Genomic DNA, 18,100 nt, shown 5'->3' with positions numbered 1-18,100 from the left:
CAGGAGATGGAAGGAAGAGCAATTTTATTCTTCTCCACGATGCCAGTGTTCATCCTTGAACCTGGGACAAGGGAATCAGGCTGCGCACACAGCACAGGGTCCTTTAACTGAGTGAAACAGAGACATCAGAGGGAAGTCTTGGAGTCCATACTCCTGCTTGTGGCTTCCAGAAGACTGGTTCCAAGAAGAGTTCATTATGGTAAGGTGCTGAAGGGGCAAGTTTTAAATGTGTTGATTCAGCACACCCGTATCAAACTTTCTGAGAACTGCAGAGCCCAAGGTGAGCCACAGTCTTTGCTTTCTGAAGTCAACACTGCAGAGAGGGGACAGCATAAGCAAAGAGATAATTAAACCATGTATTCATGTCATGAAGACAGACAATGAAGGGACAGCTGTGGCTGTGGCCATCAAGGAAGTCTGAGGCAATGACACTGAAGCTGAGCTCTCCAGGACAACAGGAAGGCCCGGGAAAAGAGGTTCTGGACCGGAGCAGCAGGGACAGAGGGTGCAGGGGTGAGCGGGCCCCCGAGGGCCCTGCCAGGAAAGGCCTTTTGCAGGGAGGGGGACACAGATTTCACTCTCAACGCAATGACAAGTCCGTGTAGGCTGTGAGAAGCCGTGAGACACTGGGGTCAGGCGTGGGGCCTGAGCTCCCTCAGGAGTCACTGGACGGTCAAGGAGAAGGCGAGGCAGTGGCTGGACAGAGTCTACTTGGGCAGTAAGGGGTCAGACAGATGCCCACCAGACTTGGCAGACCACGGGTCTCTCCTGGGAACTGTTGACTGCTGCATCTAGTCACTCACAGCACCTGTCCTGGGTGCCTGCCCGTGACAGGAGCAGATCAGGCCCTCCAGGCTGCGATTCCAGTGACAGAGACGGTCAACAGCAAGTAAACACACAAACGCCACCTAAGTTCGGGTGGTGACAGGCGCCGTAACAGAGAAAGTATTTGATTCATGCGTATGCACATTTTTTTACAAGTGGCGGGGTCAGGTGTGACCACGCGCCCTGAAAAGTCAGAAACAAAAAACGTCACCTACAGACAACAGAAAAAGCAGTGTCGCGAGAAGCCAGGCACAAAGCACCAAGCTGAGAGAGAGTGAGACTGGTGTTCTGAGTCGGCGGGCACGACAGAGAAGCACTCGCAGGGATGCACTCTAGCTGGGCCTGAAAGCCAAGGCAGAATTTGAACAGACTGGGGGAGGAAAGAGCACGCAGGAAGTGTCGCGGGCGAGGACGGCCTGTGGCGGGAGCACTGAGCAAAAGCACCAGACGAAGGAGGGACATGTTAGGTGCCTGTTGCTGAGAAGTAACGTGTGCCAAACTTAGCGGTTCAAACAGTAGCCGTCTGTTATCACTTATTTGTATGGGTCAGGAGTCCGGGCTGGCCTACCGAGGACCTCCGGCAAAGGGACTGGCTGGGGCTGTCCTTGTGGTCCAGCTGGGCAGAATCTGCTTCTGAGCTTGCTGCTGGGACTGTTGGCAGCCGCACGACCTCCCGGGTCACGGCCAGGGGCCACTGCTCCTTGCCACGTGGGCCTCGCCATAGCACAGTTCACAAGATGGCTCCCCACAAAGCAAATGAGGGCTGGGGAGCCCCAGCCCTTCCATCCCCTGATGTGTCGCAAGGGGGCATGCCGCACTAGGCTTGGTTCATGGTTCAGGAGAGGGTTCCCCACCAGAAGATTAGAAGTGCCTGCCCCAGCAACAATGGGAGACCAGGTCGGAAACAGGTGGGCTGCATCACGGGGAGCCATGGGAGCCACCTAAGAGTGAATCTGTTCAGATGAAAACCAAGCAGGAGAGACGCAAGTGGGACAGCCGAGTCCCACAACAGGCAAAGTGGAGTGGGGGATAAACAGAATTTTGAGGGCCCCCCAGAGATCGCCTGTGGAACAAGCCAGGAAGATCAGTGACGGCTCTGAGGAAGCAAAACCACTGTATTTTAATAATCAGGCAGTAATGGTCAGATAATTCCACGGAGGACAGCCCTCTGCTCTCACTGGAACCCATCAACCTACCTTGACAACGCATTCCTGAAAACCCAGAGTTGACAACTGATGTTTGTGACTGCTTTTCCAAGAACCGATGATGAGGTTTGTTTTCGGCCTGCTCAAGCCCCAACCTACAGCGTGAAAAGCGTTTGTTTTGCATCTCAGGATGCACACACAGGTATATGTAATCGAGAGGCTTACAGAGAACACTTAACGTGACCATACAGGGCATCCCTGTTCTAGTGCCCTCAAGAAATAAAAAACCGGACAGTGATCGCGGAGTTCACACTGTGCACACCGACCGGTTACAGTTTGAAAATTACTGCTGTTGTGAGACCCTACGTTAGAAATCAAAATCGCACCACTCAGGGGGCCAGCATGGTGGTACAGTGGGTTAGGGTGACGCCTGTGACAACAGCATCCCAAACTGGAGTGCCGGTTCAAGTCCCGGCTGCTGTGCTTCTGATCTGGCTCCCTGCTAGTGCTCCTGGGGAGGCACAGGTGATGGCCACCCCAGGGAGACGCAGATCCAGTTTCTGGCTCCTGGCTTCATCCTGGTGCAGACCTGGCTGTTGTCATTTGGGGAGTGAATCAGCAGATGGAATATCTCTGTCTCTCCCTGTCACTCTGCCTTTCAGAGAATTCCTTTAAACCAAAATGACAGCACTTGGCCCAGCAGGAATTTGGTGGTCTGCTTCTCCTTCCAGCACAGCACAAAGCACCTGCGGCCAGGCTTGAGTCAGCAGCTGGCCTCAGATGGACCTCAGATGAACTCAGCTGGCAAGTGTGGGGCGCTCCTCTTCTTTTTAAAAATTTTGTTTATTTATTTGAGAGGTACAGTAACAAAGTCTTCCATGTGCTGCTTCACTCCCCAAATGGCCCAACAGCCAGAGCTGAGCCAACCCGAAGCCAGGAGCCAGAAACTTATTCCAGGTCTCCCACAGCAGTGCAGGGGCCCGAGGACTTGGGCCATCTTCCACTGCTTTCTCAGGCCATAGCAGAGAGCTGGATCGGAAGAGGAGCAGCTGGGACATGAACCGGTGACCATATGGGATGCTGGCACCGCGGGCGGAGGCTTAGCCCACTATGCCACAGCGCTAGCCCCTCCCCTCCCTTTTGGTCATTTCCTGTCCAGGTTCTGATCCTAGGCCAACAGATCCAGATGACAGCCCTGAGACACACCCCCGAACACTCAGCTGCACAGCCTCCCACTTCTCCCAAGTGCGCACGGCCTGACCACCACCAAGTGAAGCGCGGAGGTGCAGTGGCCAGTGCAGACTGGTGGCCATCCCCGCCCACCCCCCAGTGTTCCTAAGCTCCTCTCCAGGGCCTGGGGGATGACCCCAGAGTCACCTGCCAATCAGCAGAAAGCCGAAATGAAGGCCCTTTCCAGGCTATGACTGCAGTTCTCACAGGAGGGGTGATGTGTCACAGTGCACGCCAGCCCCCCAGAGCGCCCAAGGGGCCCCGGAGAGAAAGACCTCCAGCCTGGACAACACAGCACAGTTCTAAAACAGCCCCACAGTCCCCGCCACAGGTCTGGGTCTGAGTCCTAGCCGCACTCTGGACCCCAGCCTCGGGCTAAGGCACCCTTGGGAGGGGGGGAGTAGGTGCTGGCCCCCGGCCACCCACCAGGACCTGGATTGAGTTCCTGGCTCCCGGTCCATCCTTGACCATTTGGGGCATCGATTTCTCAAATACACTTTGAAAACAATTAAGTCTGTGACCACCGAGAGGGGCGTCCGTGGGGGTCAGGACCAGCCCCCCCGAAGGTGCGCGGCCCGGGCAGAGAAGGCTCGGGGTGGGGTTCCGGGAGCTGCGGAAGGGGCGCCCGGGCCGCCTCGCTCCACCCAGGGCCGTGGCGCAGGCCGAGGCGCCGCAGGCTCCCGTTCCGCGGCAGCGGGCAGTGCGCTGCCTTCCTCCGGAAGACACTGGACGCAGGGGCAGCGCGGCGAGGGGTCGCTAGGAGTGGGGGGCAGGGCCGCGGCGGGGCCCGCGCTCTCCCGCGTCCCCCACGGCAGTATTCCTCCGGCGGCCCGCGCTCGTGACCGCCAGGCGGCCTTTGTCTCCGGCCGGGCCGGCCCCGCACGGCCGCCGCCCTCGGCGGGGACACGCGGCGACCCCGGCCCCGCGTCGCGCCGGGCGGCCGGGCCAGCGCGGGGGGCGGGCGCGCGGCGCGGGGCGGGGCGGGGCGGCGCGGGGCGGGGCGCGGCCAGGTGCTGCGGGTACACAAAGCGCGCCCCGCCCCCTGACGCGTCCCGGCGCCGCTATAACCGCGCGCCCCGCCGGCGCCGCCGCCCCGCGCCCGCTGACCACGCCGGAGCGGCCGTCCGCTCGCCCTGCCCCGCGCCTGCCCCAGCCGTCTCTGCTGCCTTTTGTCGGACCCGCGCTCCGGGGGGAGTCGTAGTCGCCGTCGTCGTCGCCACGAATCGTGTGTGCGACAAACGCACCGGGGACGCACGCTTGCGCTCTGCGGGCACCACAGCGGGGACCACCGAGGTAGCGCGCGGGGGCGGCGGGCGGGGGGCGCGGGCCTGCGGCCACGCAGGACCCGGCTGCGGGGGTCTGCGGCGGCCGCGCTGGGCCGGGGCCGCGGGGCGGCGGCCGGCCGGGCGGGTTTGACAATCGGCGGGCCCGGTTGCATCAGCTCTGCCCGGGCTGGGGGAGGGGGCCCGGCGCGCGCTCCCCGGGGACGCGGCTGCCGCAGAGGCGCGCGGCCGGGGGGTCCGGGCGCCCCGCGAGCCTGGCGCGGGGTGGGGGAGGCCCGGAAGGCGGCGGGCGGGCGCATCCCCGCGCGGTACTTTTCCGCCCCCCGCGCGCCCCGCCCGCCGCGCCTGGTACTTTTCCACTCGGGCCGTCACGTGAGCGCGCGCCGCGGGGCTGACGCCGCCTCCACCTTCCAGGCGGCCGGGCCGGTGCAGCGCCAAGGACAAAAGGAGCGCGCGCAGCATGAGGAAGGCCGAGATGGGCAGGTTCAGCATCTCCCCGGACGAGGACAGCAGCAGCTACAGCTCCAACAGCGACTTCAACTACTCGTACCCCACCAAGCAGGCGGCCATGAAGAGGTGGGCGGGCGCGCGCCCCCGGGGGCGGCCGCGGGCGCCGCCTGACAGGACCGCGTACACACCGGGGTTTTTTTTCTTTTCCTTTTTTGTTTTCGCAGCCATTACGCGGACGTAGATCCCGAAAACCAGAACTTTTTGCTGGAGTCGAATTTGGGCAAGAAGAAATACGAAACTGACTTTGTAAGTTGCGGCTGACGATTGGCGTGTGTGTCTGTGGCTGTTCACGCAGTCATTCAAATCTGACTTGCCCAACGCTGGTTTCCCCCGTTTAATTCTTGTCATATGTTTGGTTATCGTTTTCCCTCTGTGTAGCATCCAGGTACTACTTCCTTTGGAATGTCAGTATTTAATCTGAGCAATGCGATTGTGGGCAGTGGAATCCTTGGGCTTTCTTATGCCATGGCTAATACTGGAATTGCTCTGTTTATGTAAGTATGTGTAAGCAGTGAGTGTGCGGTGCAGGGCCGTTCGTAGCATGATAAGAACGTGTTTTGGCTCCAGAAACTGAATTTACCGTCAAAGTAGTTGGCTTAAGAATCCTGTACTCAAACGTGTGAGAAGCCCCCAGGTCTCTGTGCTCCTACACACTGCGCGGTGTCAAGAATGCCAGTTATGCAGGGGGGGAAACAAACAGGCCAGCACTGAGAACTGGCCAAGGCAGAATCGCAACGCGTGTGCCAGTGAACTGTCGAGACGTCCAGGGGAGCTGTCAGTAATGTGGGGGCAAATGCACAAGGGACAAATGTCAGGACAGCGTCTCCACATCTGTTTGGTAAAAACAAAAAATCTCCCCGAGGACCTCTGGCCCCTCACATGCATAAGGGAAAGAAAATTCTTCCAAACAAGGTACAAGGTGTGGTGGTATTTACCTAGTCTGGAACGTCCTCCTCAGACCAGTGAGTCACAGTTTTCTGAGTGCTGGAGAGCAATTCGTGCTCTTTTTTTCCCCCCAGTGTTTGTCATTTTCAGATCCGTGTTGTGGCCAAAACTGAATGTTTTAATTAGTACCAGTTAGTGCTTGTGTTTAAAAGCACCTCCGACCCCCTTGCATAAATTATTCTTGACTTTCCAGTGTGAATGCCTGGGTAGAATGATAGAATTTGGAGGTGAAAGACCCTTGGCATCACGAACCCTTGGAGTTTGATGAAAAATAGATGCTGAACAAAATGCAGATGCAGGCGTGTCTTTCAGTGGTGTGCATGTCAGAACTGTTCAGGTTTATTGTTGGTAGACTCCTGGCGGGAGGGAAGAAGCTGACTTAGTCGTCCCTTCCACGTAGCGTGGGGTTGCTGCTTTGCCACAGATGTGTTGCGTTAGCTGACTGGTGCCTTCCCAAGTCACTTTCTCCAGGACCAGAGAATATTCCTGAAAGAGAAGCAGTTTGCACAGCCCTGCTTTGTGGCATTGCACGCTGAGCCACACCTTCCTTAGGGTCCTGGGAGGGAGGAGCCACCTGGGCTCCTTTTATTAGGATGATTTTTTTTTCAGACTTCCCACTAAGATTGTGCCCAGGAATTTACATGGGAAGAATCCTGAAGTGTTAGTGGGAAACTTGAATGATGTCCTGTTAGATACTGGAAGTCCTCGCTGGCTCTTGGTGTAAAAACTGGAGGCAGTTTTTAAGTGCTACTGGTGTGGCTGTAGTGCAGATTTAAAGGAGATAAGATGGCATCTGTTTGCTAAGTGAAGTTCTGTGGGTCTTGGCGCTGCTGAAATCCCCTGTGCTTTCATAAGTGCTTCTGTGTTGGGTCAACCATTTGAGTCAGTGGATAAGCGACATGAAGGTGGCTAACGTGAGTTTCCATTCATCAGTGTCTGCCGTGTGTCCAGGGGTGCACAGGTGAATGGGTTTCCACACCAGCCTCGGCAGCTCCCAGCTAACCCTTTTCTGTGCTGCCCTGTCCGCTCACACCTGACTCAGAGCTTAGGGGCCCCCTCTGTCCCTCAGGGTCGTCGTGGAGACAGCATCTCCAGGCAGAGGTGCCCTAGGCCGTGGTAGAGTAGACCCCACCGGGGCACCGTGGGAGCAGGCCGTGGTTCCCTGGCCAGCCCCTTCAGTAGCCCTGCATGCGGATTGCTCACGCGGAGTCGAAAGCCACACGACTGTCTTGTTTGCAGAATGTGGATTTTATTCCTTTTTTTTTTTTTTTTTTTTTTTTTTTTTTTTTTTTTTAAAGCAGCCTCCATTTCTCCTGGCTTTCCTGGCTGGCAGGAACCTGGAGCTGGGGTGAAGGGGCACCTGTGCCCTACAGGGAAGCTGAGGGCCACGGGGCTTCCTGCAGCCCTTCCTGTTGCACCACTGTTTACCCCCCAGTCAGCCCTGGTAGAAGTTGGGAAGTTGGCTCCCCCAGTGGGCTGGTGGTGGCCTGCTCATTCTGGCGCAGGCACTGTTGCACTTGTGACGAGGTTGGGCCTGGGTCTTCATGGGGGGCTATGGAGAAGTGCATCCCCACAGTGGCGCCTTCTCGGGTTTTTGCCCAGCTGCTAGGAAAGCTTGTAGCGCCTGGTGCTTGCAGCGGGAGGGGTGCGCTGCCTCTTATCAGCGCAGTCCATGTGGTCCTGAGGCCTTCCCTGAGCTGATCGGAGTCGGGCGTCACAAGACCTCGTGGGCTGGCTTTAGGGGCGGGTGTGACCCACATGTTGAAGGCAGAAGTGGCAAGCAGTAGCTAGTGCCGGTGCCGGTATCCTCGCTTCCCCACTGGGATTAGTTTGGCCCCAGTGGGTAGATCCTAGCTGTAGCCAGCGCTGTGGGCCTGTTCCCTGAGACACTGCCAGGCAGGAGAAGATGTTGACACTTGAGCCAGCAGGAGAGGGCACACCTGTTTCTGGGGGCATTTGGGCACGAATAAGACAAATTCCATGCTTAATGTTATTTCAGCCGCCAAGAGCTGTGCTTGTTTCTGACCCTGTGCCTTTGCTTTCCCCATCAGAATTCTGTTGACATTTGTGTCAATCTTTTCCCTGTACTCTGTTCATCTTCTTCTGAAGACTGCCAATGAAGGAGGTAGGAGACATTCCTGCGTGTCCTCACTGTACGCTCGTCATGGTGTCTTGCCTCTTACAAAACGTCTGCCTGGCCTCTCTGCTCTTCGCTTCGCAGGGTCTTTGCTGTACGAGCAGTTGGGACACAAGGCGTTCGGACTGGTGGGGAAGCTGGCCGCCTCCGGGTCCATCACCATGCAGAACATCGGCGGTAAGCACCCGGGGGGCTTTGCTTGTGGTGTAGCGCAGAGTGGTGACACGAGTTTGAGTGTCCTGTGGCACATCTTGCACTTGTAATGGTATAATTTTGTTTTCCTCCAGCGATGTCAAGCTACCTCTTCATAGTGAAATATGAGTTACCTTTGGTGATCCAGGCATTAATGAACATTGAAGATACAACTGGGTAGGTGCTAAGTAAGGTTATTCGTAAGAAACCATTCTAGTCTCAAATGGTCCGACACGTTAAGTCCTAGTCAGATACAGAGTAAGTTATCCATACGTGTTCCTGTGGAAACCAACCAGAGACCCCTGAAACTTGAGGATGAAGAGGCCAGAGGTAGTAGCTCCCCTGTGACACTCTGGTCACCTGCTCTCTAACCTGTATGTGGAGGTGAATTGTCTAGCACTCACTGTCTCTTGGAGTCAAAGTTAGGATGTGAACTCCAACCTGAGTTAGGTTTGAAGCTGCAGATTTACCTCAAAAGGTCATGTAATACCTGTCTGGCTTTTGGTTAGGTTCGAAGCTCTTAAATTTTTTTTTTTTTTTTAAGATTTATTTATTTATTTGAAAGAGTTACACAGAGAAGGAGAGACAGAGAGAGAGAGAAGTCTTCCATTCCACTGGTTTCCTCCCTAAGTGACCATGATGGCTAGAGCTGAACTGATCCGGAGCCAGGAGCTTCTTCGGGTCTCCCCTGCGGGTTCAGCGGCCCAAGCACTTGGGCCATCTTCTGCTGCTTTCCCAGGCCATAGCAGAGAGCTGGATTGGAAGTGGAGCAGCTGGGACTCGAACTGGTGCCCATATGGGATGCTGGCACTGTAGGCAGTGACCTCACCCGCTATACCACAGCGCCGGTCCTGGCTCTTAAAATTTAATCTCTGCTTTCCGTGGAACAGTCTCCCTCTCCCGGCAGAGTTGTTGCTCCTGGTGGACGGCTAGCTTTCCCTCTAAGTAAACACGGAGTAGGGCCCACTTGCTTGGATGCAGCTTATCCGCTCACCACAGAGCAGGCTGTTCATCTTTGCTTGTGGCTTTAGGCACAGAATTGGGTAAGTAAGTCTTCAGTGCAGTGAGTGGAATTCACAGAGCAGTTGGAGTTTGAAAGGAGAGGTCTAAGGGTTTGTGACAACTGCAGGGCCAGAACCCTCAGGGACGGCCTCGCTCTGACTTTTTGGAGGAAAGCTGGGTGAAGGTGTCACGAAATAGCCGACAACCTGGAGGAAGTCCTGCTTTGGGGATTGTTTTGTCTTTTTGGTTTCACCTGTGCCTTTTAACTAAGCATGAAAGAATTGTTGAAATGTTTATTAAGTACGTTTGCTAACAAATGGGCTGGCGGGGACAAAAGATTTTTTAAAAAATTTCCTTGTTTGTAGCATTAGACTTTGCAAGCTAAAAGTTATAACCAAGTTAGTATACAGTTTTCTCCAAGTGCTTAAAGATAAGATTCCTGGCTTAACAAAGCAGCCTTGTTGGCCGCATGAGCACCAAGCCTTTAAGGAGTATTTTATGTTATGAGTCCACTGGCAGCCTTCCCAGAGTAAACAGAGGGACAGAGGTTACACTGTCTGCTGCCTCATTTCTAACTGGGTGAATATTCCTCTAGCCCACAGAGTTAAAAAGTGACTGCTGGCTTGAATAAGGGATGTTTTCCCAAACCTGTCTTTTTCTGTCTGTTTGTTTTCATGATGTTGCTCTAGAATGAGGGTTTTGTGGCTGCTTTTGACCTTGCCTCTCCTTTCCTCAACCCAGATTGTGGTACCTGAACGGCGACTACCTGGTCCTGCTGGTGTCGCTGGTGCTCATTCTCCCTCTGTCACTGCTGAGGAACTTGGGTGAGCAGACCCCCGAGTACGAGTGCGTGAGACTAGAAGGCACAGGGGGTCGCCTGGGCAGCGCAGCCGCGGGAGGGCTCGAGGGGCCCACGGGAGGGCCTGCGCTTCATGGTGACGCAGAATGAGGCTGTCTGATTGGCTGTGCTGAGTGTGCTGCAAGCTGTGTGACAGTGTGAGGATGAGACAGGGAGGCGACGGGGCGTCTGCCACGCCGGAGCCCACCTCACCGGTCGCTCTTCTCCTCTTACAGGATATCTGGGATATACCAGTGGCCTTTCTTTGTTGTGCATGATGTTCTTTCTAATTGTGGCAAGTACCATTTTCCTTCAGAAAATATTGCTTCAAAGCCCTTTCGAGACTGTTCAGTTTAACAAGTACAGGGTAATGTGTTTCCAGGTGATCTGCAAGAAATTCCAGATTCCTTGTCCCGTGGAGATGGCGCTGATGCTTAACGAGACTGTGAATGGCACCTTGCTGCAGCCGGCAGCCTTTGCACGTGGCTCGGCGGTCAACGAGACTCTCCATGAGTCCTGCAAGCCGCGTTACTTCATCTTCAACTCCCAGGTAGCTGGCGCAGTCTGCATTAGGGGAGCACAGAGGGAAGTTAGCCTCTGGAAAGTTTAAAACACCTCTCGGGCAAGTGAGGAGGACTGGCAGGGACTTTCTAGAGCACGTGTGATTGGTTCATTACTGAGGAGTGTGCAGAGGTTGTGTGTTAAGTGGTCGAGAATGAAGTAATACTCTTGCAGTAGTTGACGCATTTGCAAGTGGCGGTGACACGAGGAGCACATTAGAAGAATGGAAGCTAATTACGTGAAAGCGACTCCTTAGGCTTAGAGACTGAGACTGTCCACGTGAAGTAGAAGCTGTGAAACCGTTGTGACAGTGTGGTACGCAGGGTGTTAAGTGGACCTCTCTGTGTTTTCCAGACTGTCTATGCCGTGCCAATCCTGACCTTTTCGTTCGTCTGTCACCCTGCTGTTCTCCCCATCTACGAGGAACTGAGAGGGTGAGTGTTTGTATCACGTGACTGGGGAAATACTGGACTCCGATTCTAGCCGCCGCCGACACACAATTGCTTTTTCTTCTGAATTTGCACAGCCGTAGCCGGAGGAGGATGATGAACGTGTCCAAGATCTCGTTTTTCGCCATGTTTCTCATGTACCTGCTTGCTGCTCTCTTTGGATACCTGACATTTTACGGTAAGTTGCAGTGCCTAGTTTATTCAGACACATAGACACACATTGTTACTGAGATGAGACTAACACTTGGCCGTGTGTACTTCCATCCCTTTGAAAATTTCACTTGGTTTGTGTGTTCACATTTATGAGAAAACATTGAGTGTAGGATTCAAAATTTCTCCGTGTGTATTTGATCAATAATGTTTAAAATCCATGGTAAAAACCACACCCTTAGACAGTGGCATATTTGCCTCCAAGTTCCCTTTGCCTCACTCTTCTGTCTCCTCAGACTGTGTCACACACAGAGACTGGGGCCTCGCTCTTCTGTCTCCTCAGACTGTATCACACACAGACTGGGGCCTCGCTCTTCTCCTGTCTCCTCAGACTGTGTTAGAGACTGGGGCCTCACTCTTCTCCTGTCTCCTCAGACTGTGTCACACACAGACTGGGGCCTCGCTCTTCTCCTGTCTCCTCAGACTGTATCACACAGAGACTGAGGCCTGCCTCTTCTCCTGTCTCCTCAGACTGTGTTACACACAGAGACTGGGGCCTCGCTCTTCTGTCTCCTCAGACTGTGTTACACACAGAGACTGGGGCCTCGCTCTTCTGTCTCCTCAGACTGTGTTACACACAGAGACTGGGGCCTCGCTCTTCTGTCTCCTCAGACTGTGTTACACACATACTGGGGCCTCGCTCTTCTGTCTCCTCAGACTGTGTCACACACAGAGACTGGGGCCTACCTCTTCTCCTGTCTCCTCAGACTGTATCACACAGAGACTGCGGCCTCGCTCTTCTCCTGTCTCCTCAGACTGTATCACACACAGACTGGGGCCTCGCTCTTCTCCTGTCTCCTCAGACTGTGTTAGAGACTGGGGCCTCACTCTTCTCCTGTCTCCTCAGACTGTGTCACACACAGAGACTGAGGCCTGCCTCTTCTGTCTCCTCAGACTGTATCACACACAGACTGGGGCCTCGCTCTTCTCCTGTCTCCTCAGACTGTATCACACAGAGACTGAGGCCTGCCTCTTCTCCTGTCTCCTCAGACTGTGTTACACACAGAGACTGGGGCCTCGCTCTTCTCCTGTCTCCTCAGACTGTATCACACACATACTGGGGCCTCTTCTGTCTCCTCAGACTGTGTCACACACAGAGACTGGGGCCTACCTCTTCTCCTGTCTCCTCAGACTGTATCACACAGAGACTGCGGCCTCGCTCTTCTCCCTCTCCCTCAGACCATCAGACACTGAGACTGACTGCCTCTTCTCCTATCTCCCTCAGACTGTGTCATGCACAGAGAAACTGAGCCAAACCACGGGATTTAGAGTTTTAGCTCCCGTTGTTTTTAATGGGGGTCATGTGGCTAAATCTCTACTTGGTATTTAGAAAAAACTTTCTTCAATGTTATTTTAATTGCATCAAGCATAATTCCAAATTAATCTTATTAACTTCTTAGTGTGTGGTCACTTTGTGAGTAGCTAATAACCTTGGAACAGAGTTGGCCATGGGTCGGATTTTGTACCTTGTCTGCGGAACACTCACGGCCGTCTTGGTCTCTCGGTAGAACATGTGGAGTCGGAGCTGCTTCACACCTACTCCACCGTCATGGAGACCGACGTGCTGCTGCTCATTGTCCGACTGGCTGTGCTGGTAGCTGTCACCCTCACCGTGCCAGTGGTCATCTTCCCGGTAAGCAACTGCCTGTACTGCTTTTGGTAGGAATGAGTTTTTATAGATGGGAGGATTTGCTGAGAGATGAAAATCTAGAAAAAAAGAAACCAAGTCTGGTTTTGAAGGGACTTTTTAAAATATGTAGATTTTTCTAAATACATGGGGCATGTTTTCCACAGCTGGATCTATAGAATGCTTCTTGTAAGTGGTCAGGCAGGCAGGTGGAAAGGTGGTGACGAGAGGGAGCGTGGTGTCGCTCCACTAGGTGCCGTTGCAGACACAGCCCCTGTTACCTGGGGATGGACGGCTGCATCGTGCAAATGTTCTGTTGCTCCTTTTACAGATCCGGAGTTCCATCACCCACTTGCTGTGTGCAGCCAAAGATTTCAGTTGGTGGCGTCACAGTCTCATCACTGTGTCTATCTTGGCATTTACCAATTTGCTGGTCATCTTTGTCCCGACAATTAGGGATATCTTTGGTTTCATTGGTAAGTGGTACTAAGTGCCCAAGCTGATTGAAATACTGGGGATTGTAAGGTTTTTAAAAATAGTGAGTGACCTCCTGAGCTCTCAGACGCAGTGGATGGTCCCTTGCAGGTGCATCTGCAGCCGCCATGTTGATCTTCATCCTCCCGTCTGCCTTCTACATCAAGTTAGTGAAGAAGGAGCCCATGGCATCTGTGCAGAAGATCGGGGTGAGTGACGAGCGGCGGGGACCAGAAACTCCTGAGCCTGGTACTGGATTTAGTACCTCAGCCTGGGCACGTGTGCTTCGCTCTGAAGTATATGTGAACCTCACAGGTGGAGGCAGGGTGGGGAAAGGCATCGTCTATGCATTCGGCACTTGGATTGGTTGGCAGAGATGGGTATAGCTGTGCAGAGCCCTGGAACCAGTGCGTGTCGGGCTCTGTCTGCCGTGTGCCAGGCACTCAGCAGGCGTCAGGCGAATGCTGGAGAAAGTGTGTGACGTGTCTGGGTGAATGAGCCCTCCTGAAAGAGGAGCCTCCTGGTGGTGGCTTTTGTGCGGCTGTCCTGCAGAGCCCTCGGGGCTGCGTCCCGGCTGTGGTGTCCACTGCCACTGTGGTCTGTCCCTCTCCATCAGAGCTAGGGATGGCGGTCCCTGAATGGTAGGGTTGGGCTGAGCGAAGCCGCGTCTCCCCTTGACGCAGCCTGTGTAGTCAAGCGGTTGGGTTTGAGTTCGTGACTGAAGCTTTGCTCTAAGATGGCAGAAACCCACCTGCGGTCGTAAGTGGTGTAGCCTGCCTGCTGCGTGGAGTTGGGGCAGTCCCTGGGCCGGGGCAGCAGGCCCTCGGAAGCGAGGTGTGACTGTCCGCGGGAGGCCCTCGCTCACGCTGTCTGTGCCCCGTGCAGGCGCTGCTCTTCCTGCTGAGCGGCGTGGTGGTGATGGCGGGCAGCATGGCGCTCATCGTCCTGGACTGGGTGGACAACGCCTCCACGGGGGGCCACTAGTGACACCGCGCCCCGAGCCCCGACGCCAGTGTTGAGTCTTCTCGACTGCGAAGTCTCACGGATGTGTTCAGTTTCACTTCCTTCGAAGTGCAGATTCCTCGCGCGTTCTTCTGAGTGCAGAATAAGTGAACTTTTTTTTTTTTTTTTTTAAAGGAAACTTATCTGTGTGTTAGAAATGGATATTCACAGCAAAACCACGAGTCTCGGGTTAAGGGAAGTGACAATTTTATTCCATTCCAGAGAATGGACAAACTCTTAACTTTTATCAAGCCACATGTTTGGCTGTGTCATTGTTTTAACTTGGATATTTTATGCTTTTACTTGAATGTGCCTAATGGAATCATTCGATGTGAGAAACAATTCTTAATTTACTGCAAAGTATTGGAATAACCATTGAGGAAAAACACTATTATTTTTTGTACCAAAAATACTTAAAGACCTCAGAAGCACTATTTTACTTTGAAGAAATTGCTTTTCTTGGACTTGATCCAGAAACGGTTGTCAGTGAACTCCGGACAAAACAATTTCACTGATATTTAAAACAGATAGTGATATGAAATGATTTGCCTTTTTGTAGGCATAATAAGCCAAATGCTTTTTTACCCAAATTACCTTTGAGAGATGATGCAATGAAAGATTGCACCACGAGTTAGGAGGGTGGTGTCCTCCCGCTGAAGCCTCACCTGACTTGGAGGGCGATGGGTCGGGGTCGGCTCCTGCTACGCCGGCTCTGGTGAGCTGCCGTGTTCATCGCTTCTCTGTCCCCAAACAATTTGGCTCATTGACTCTGAAGTGTTCAGTTCTCCAACCTCTGAATGGGAGGTAATGCGGATATTTCTGTGAGAAATAGTAATTTTGTGTTGCAGATCATACAGTTGGGTCAGACAGGGTTGATTCAGCCGCATCTGATGGCAGCGCCGTGCTGACAGCCCTGGGTCCTTGCTTTGGGCCCGCCCCTTTTGGACATTGCTTCCAGCAGTGAAGAATGGGCATTTGGTGGCACGAAGCCAGAGCACAGCTTTGCGAAATGCTCGTCTCCTGGAAGTGCGATTACTTGACAATGTATGGCTTGGTTGTGTTCGTGTTCTGTCTGGTAGAGGTCTCTTCCACAGGTCACCCCGATACTGGTGTAGTAGAAGCTCTCTTTGTGGAGGCCACTGGCTTCCTCGTGCCGTAAGCTTCTTAAAAACCTCCTTTGCACTGGATTGTCATCTCATTCTTGTACAACGTGGAATTCCCTGTTTACGTCCAGCGAGTGGTCAGCGAGGGAAGCAGTGGGCATGGGCGTGCACTGCTGCGGTCTGGCGCGCGCCCGCCCTGCCGTGCAGCCCCTTTAGAGGTGAAAGCGTCACTCTGAAACTCGGCGTTAAGAGCACACTCATTGTACGTTGCGGTGTATGGTGACTATTAGTAAGTAACGTGGTACTTTGCTCATCAGGCATAATGTCTAACATGCATAATTCCATCAAGTGGTTGAGGGAAACAAATAATGGATTCTTCAGTTGGTCATCTGGCTCCAAGGTTTTCTCTTGAACTAAGCATTTTTGGCTTCAGGCCAGGGCCAGAAAGGGCAGACATGGTTTTGTTACACATTCTTTGATTTTCTGTACTCTGTGACTGAGTGTACAGGCCAGGCGAGTCTGTAATTAGAACCTTACAGACCTGGGAGACATCGTGTAGTGCTGTGTTGAGGGAAACGGTGGTCCAGTGTTGTCAGTTTCTGTGAAGACACAATCATCAGGGACAGCCTGGAAACAGCGCTGCTGGCATTTAACCGGGCTTCGGGCGCACCGATCACATCCACCACCTCCCCACCCGCTCAGGCTGAGATTGGCGCTTCTGCTTGAGTGGCTGATTCTGTGACTGAGAACCTGAGCTGTTCTGTGTGGGAGGAAGCACCCTGGCACCCAGCAGGGAAAAGGAATCCGGGCTGTTGCAGCTGGGAGTCGCCTGCCTGGGGACATCGCGCTGCGTCACTCCTCCGCCTTGAGGCCCTAACAGTGCATCCCGAGAGTGAGCGGTCTTCAGTATTAGAACCACTGTCTCATCACCTCATTTTGCATTACTGTCTTCCGTGGGTGTTTCAGTTATAACTGTAATGTTATTTATAGAACAGCATTAATCCATGAAAGCTAACCTATTTTTCAATATTTATGATATCTGTACATACATTGTCTGTCCATATGTATTTGTAAATAGGCTGTATATAATGTCAGGTGGGGTCTTGGGTTCAAGTGTATATAGTCCTGTGCATTTCTTAACTGCATTTTGATGGATTCCCATTATATATATCTGTAAGAATTGTCCCCATAGAACATGTACAGAGAATTCAGTGTAAAAGCAGGCAAACTGTGTGCAGACCCCAAACATTGAGGATACTTGTTTAAATTGTATTTGCAGTAAACTGGCTGGCCATCAAATCTTTAACTGAAAACCTGGTGCAAGTTCAGGCCCCTTATTTGAATTTTAAATAAAGTCTAAATCTTCAAAATGCAGCAGTTTTACAATGTGATCTAGCGCAGTGAAACCACATGTGATTAGCGTGATGCAGGCCTTCAAGAACCTGGGTGTGCTGAAGGCGTGTACATAGATGTAAATAGCTCCGCTGTGCGTCAGGCCGGCAGCTCCAGAGCGGCTGGTTGGCCGGGAGTGCTGCACCGTTTCAATGAAACAATGGATGTTTGTTGTAACTGAACTAAAATAAATACGTGCTTACTCCTCAGTGGCAGTGTCCGTTTGTTTTCAAGTACGGGTGGTGAGGTCACACCTGACGTATTGTGTGTCATAGTCTGGCACCTGGCCTTACCGGTGCGGGGAGGGGTGTCTGCCAGAGAGCTTTGTGGAAGCTCAGCTCTCGAAGTCAACCAGGCCTGGGCTAACAGGCAAGGGTCTGGCTCCGCTTCCTGGTTTCAGGACCCCACCCCACCACACCTGTGATGCACAGAGCATGTCGGGAGCACCTGGCAGACTGGAGAACTGGACAGGGAAGGAGAGGAGTGGTGCACCAGCCGACGGGCACCTGAGCTGCAGCTCACACCTGCTGAGGCCGTGAAGCTGAGGGACCCAGGCTCAAAATGGAGGGTGCTGGGGTGGGGGCCCCTGGGTGCCATGATGACACCACAGGACCGGCAGCAAGCCTGGGCAGAAGCTGTGGCGTTGTCCCGGTGTTCAGCGTCCAGCGAGCCTGTGGGAAGGGTTTGTGTCAGGTCTCCCAGGCCCTGCGTACATAGGATGATGCTAATTTGAAGACTGGCAGGTGTGGCGCATTAGGTCAAGCTGCTGCTCGTGACAGCCAGGTGCTGCTGTGAGTCCCAGCTTCTCTGTTGGATCCTGCTTTCTGCCGATGCCCCTGGGGAGCAGCGGGTGGTGGCTCAATGGCTTGGGACCCTGTCACCCACATGGCAGATGCAGGTGGGGTTTCTGGCTCCCAGCTGTGGCCTGACCCAGCCCTGGCTATTGTGGGCATTTGAGGAATGAGCTTGTGAATAGAAGATTGAGCTTGCTCTTTCTGCCTTTTGAATTAATGATAAATCTTTTAAAAAAAGCCAAATGAACCAGAATGGCAACTTATTAAGCAGAAACCAGAAGTAGGCTTGGAAGGTGGGTCTGCTCGAGCTTGGGAGTGCCAGCCGGCTACCCCTGGAGGTTATGGTTCCAGGAGCACTGCAGAGATGGAGAGCTGCTGTCG

The 18,100-nt window shown here is 53.6% G+C and overlaps 2 protein-coding genes across 2 annotated transcripts; both read left to right on the top strand.

The window, feature by feature from the left end:
• The first annotated feature begins 4,352 nt into the window (after positions 1-4,352).
• On the top strand, positions 4,353-17,134 carry SLC38A2 (solute carrier family 38 member 2). Its single transcript, XM_051851010.2, has 16 exons — positions 4,353-4,493; positions 4,898-5,059; positions 5,158-5,239; positions 5,372-5,487; positions 7,990-8,063; positions 8,160-8,252; positions 8,363-8,444; positions 10,011-10,093; positions 10,344-10,402; positions 10,490-10,657; positions 11,023-11,102; positions 11,195-11,295; positions 12,836-12,960; positions 13,286-13,430; positions 13,540-13,637; positions 14,314-17,134. Exons 2-16 carry the CDS (start codon positions 4,944-4,946, stop codon positions 14,410-14,412), a joined length of 1,521 nt encoding a protein of 506 aa, XP_051706970.1. The 5' UTR covers positions 4,353-4,493; positions 4,898-4,943; the 3' UTR covers positions 14,413-17,134.
• Positions 11,340-12,664, top strand: LOC138843913 (uncharacterized). Its single transcript, XM_070049724.1, has 2 exons — positions 11,340-12,347; positions 12,392-12,664. Exons 1-2 carry the CDS (start codon positions 11,488-11,490, stop codon positions 12,519-12,521), a joined length of 990 nt encoding a protein of 329 aa, XP_069905825.1. The 5' UTR covers positions 11,340-11,487; the 3' UTR covers positions 12,522-12,664.
• Positions 17,135-18,100: the final 966 nt, after the last annotated feature.

The sequence above is a fragment of the Oryctolagus cuniculus genome, chromosome 9, assembly GCF_964237555.1.
Source record: "Oryctolagus cuniculus chromosome 9, mOryCun1.1, whole genome shotgun sequence".
Taxonomy (NCBI): domain Eukaryota; kingdom Metazoa; phylum Chordata; class Mammalia; order Lagomorpha; family Leporidae; genus Oryctolagus; species Oryctolagus cuniculus.
Note: the sequence above shows the minus strand (reverse complement) of the source record. Positions and strands in the feature narration are given on the sequence as shown.

Excerpts from the sequence above, each read along its gene's own strand:
- SLC38A2 (XM_051851010.2), top strand. The coding sequence starts at position 4,944 with ATGAGGAAGGCCGAGATGGGCAGGTTCAGCATCTCCCCGGACGAGGAC. Across the intron at positions 5,240-5,371 it reads AGAAATACGAAACTGACTTT|CATCCAGGTACTACTTCCTT; the intron begins GTAAGTTGCGGC and ends CCCTCTGTGTAG. Across the intron at positions 8,064-8,159 it reads GAAGACTGCCAATGAAGGAG|GGTCTTTGCTGTACGAGCAG; the intron begins GTAGGAGACATT and ends TTCGCTTCGCAG.
- LOC138843913 (XM_070049724.1), top strand. The coding sequence starts at position 11,488 with ATGGTAAAAACCACACCCTTAGACAGTGGCATATTTGCCTCCAAGTTC. Across the intron at positions 12,348-12,391 it reads ACACAGAGACTGGGGCCTCG|CTCTTCTGTCTCCTCAGACT; the intron begins CTCTTCTCCTGT and ends ACATACTGGGGC.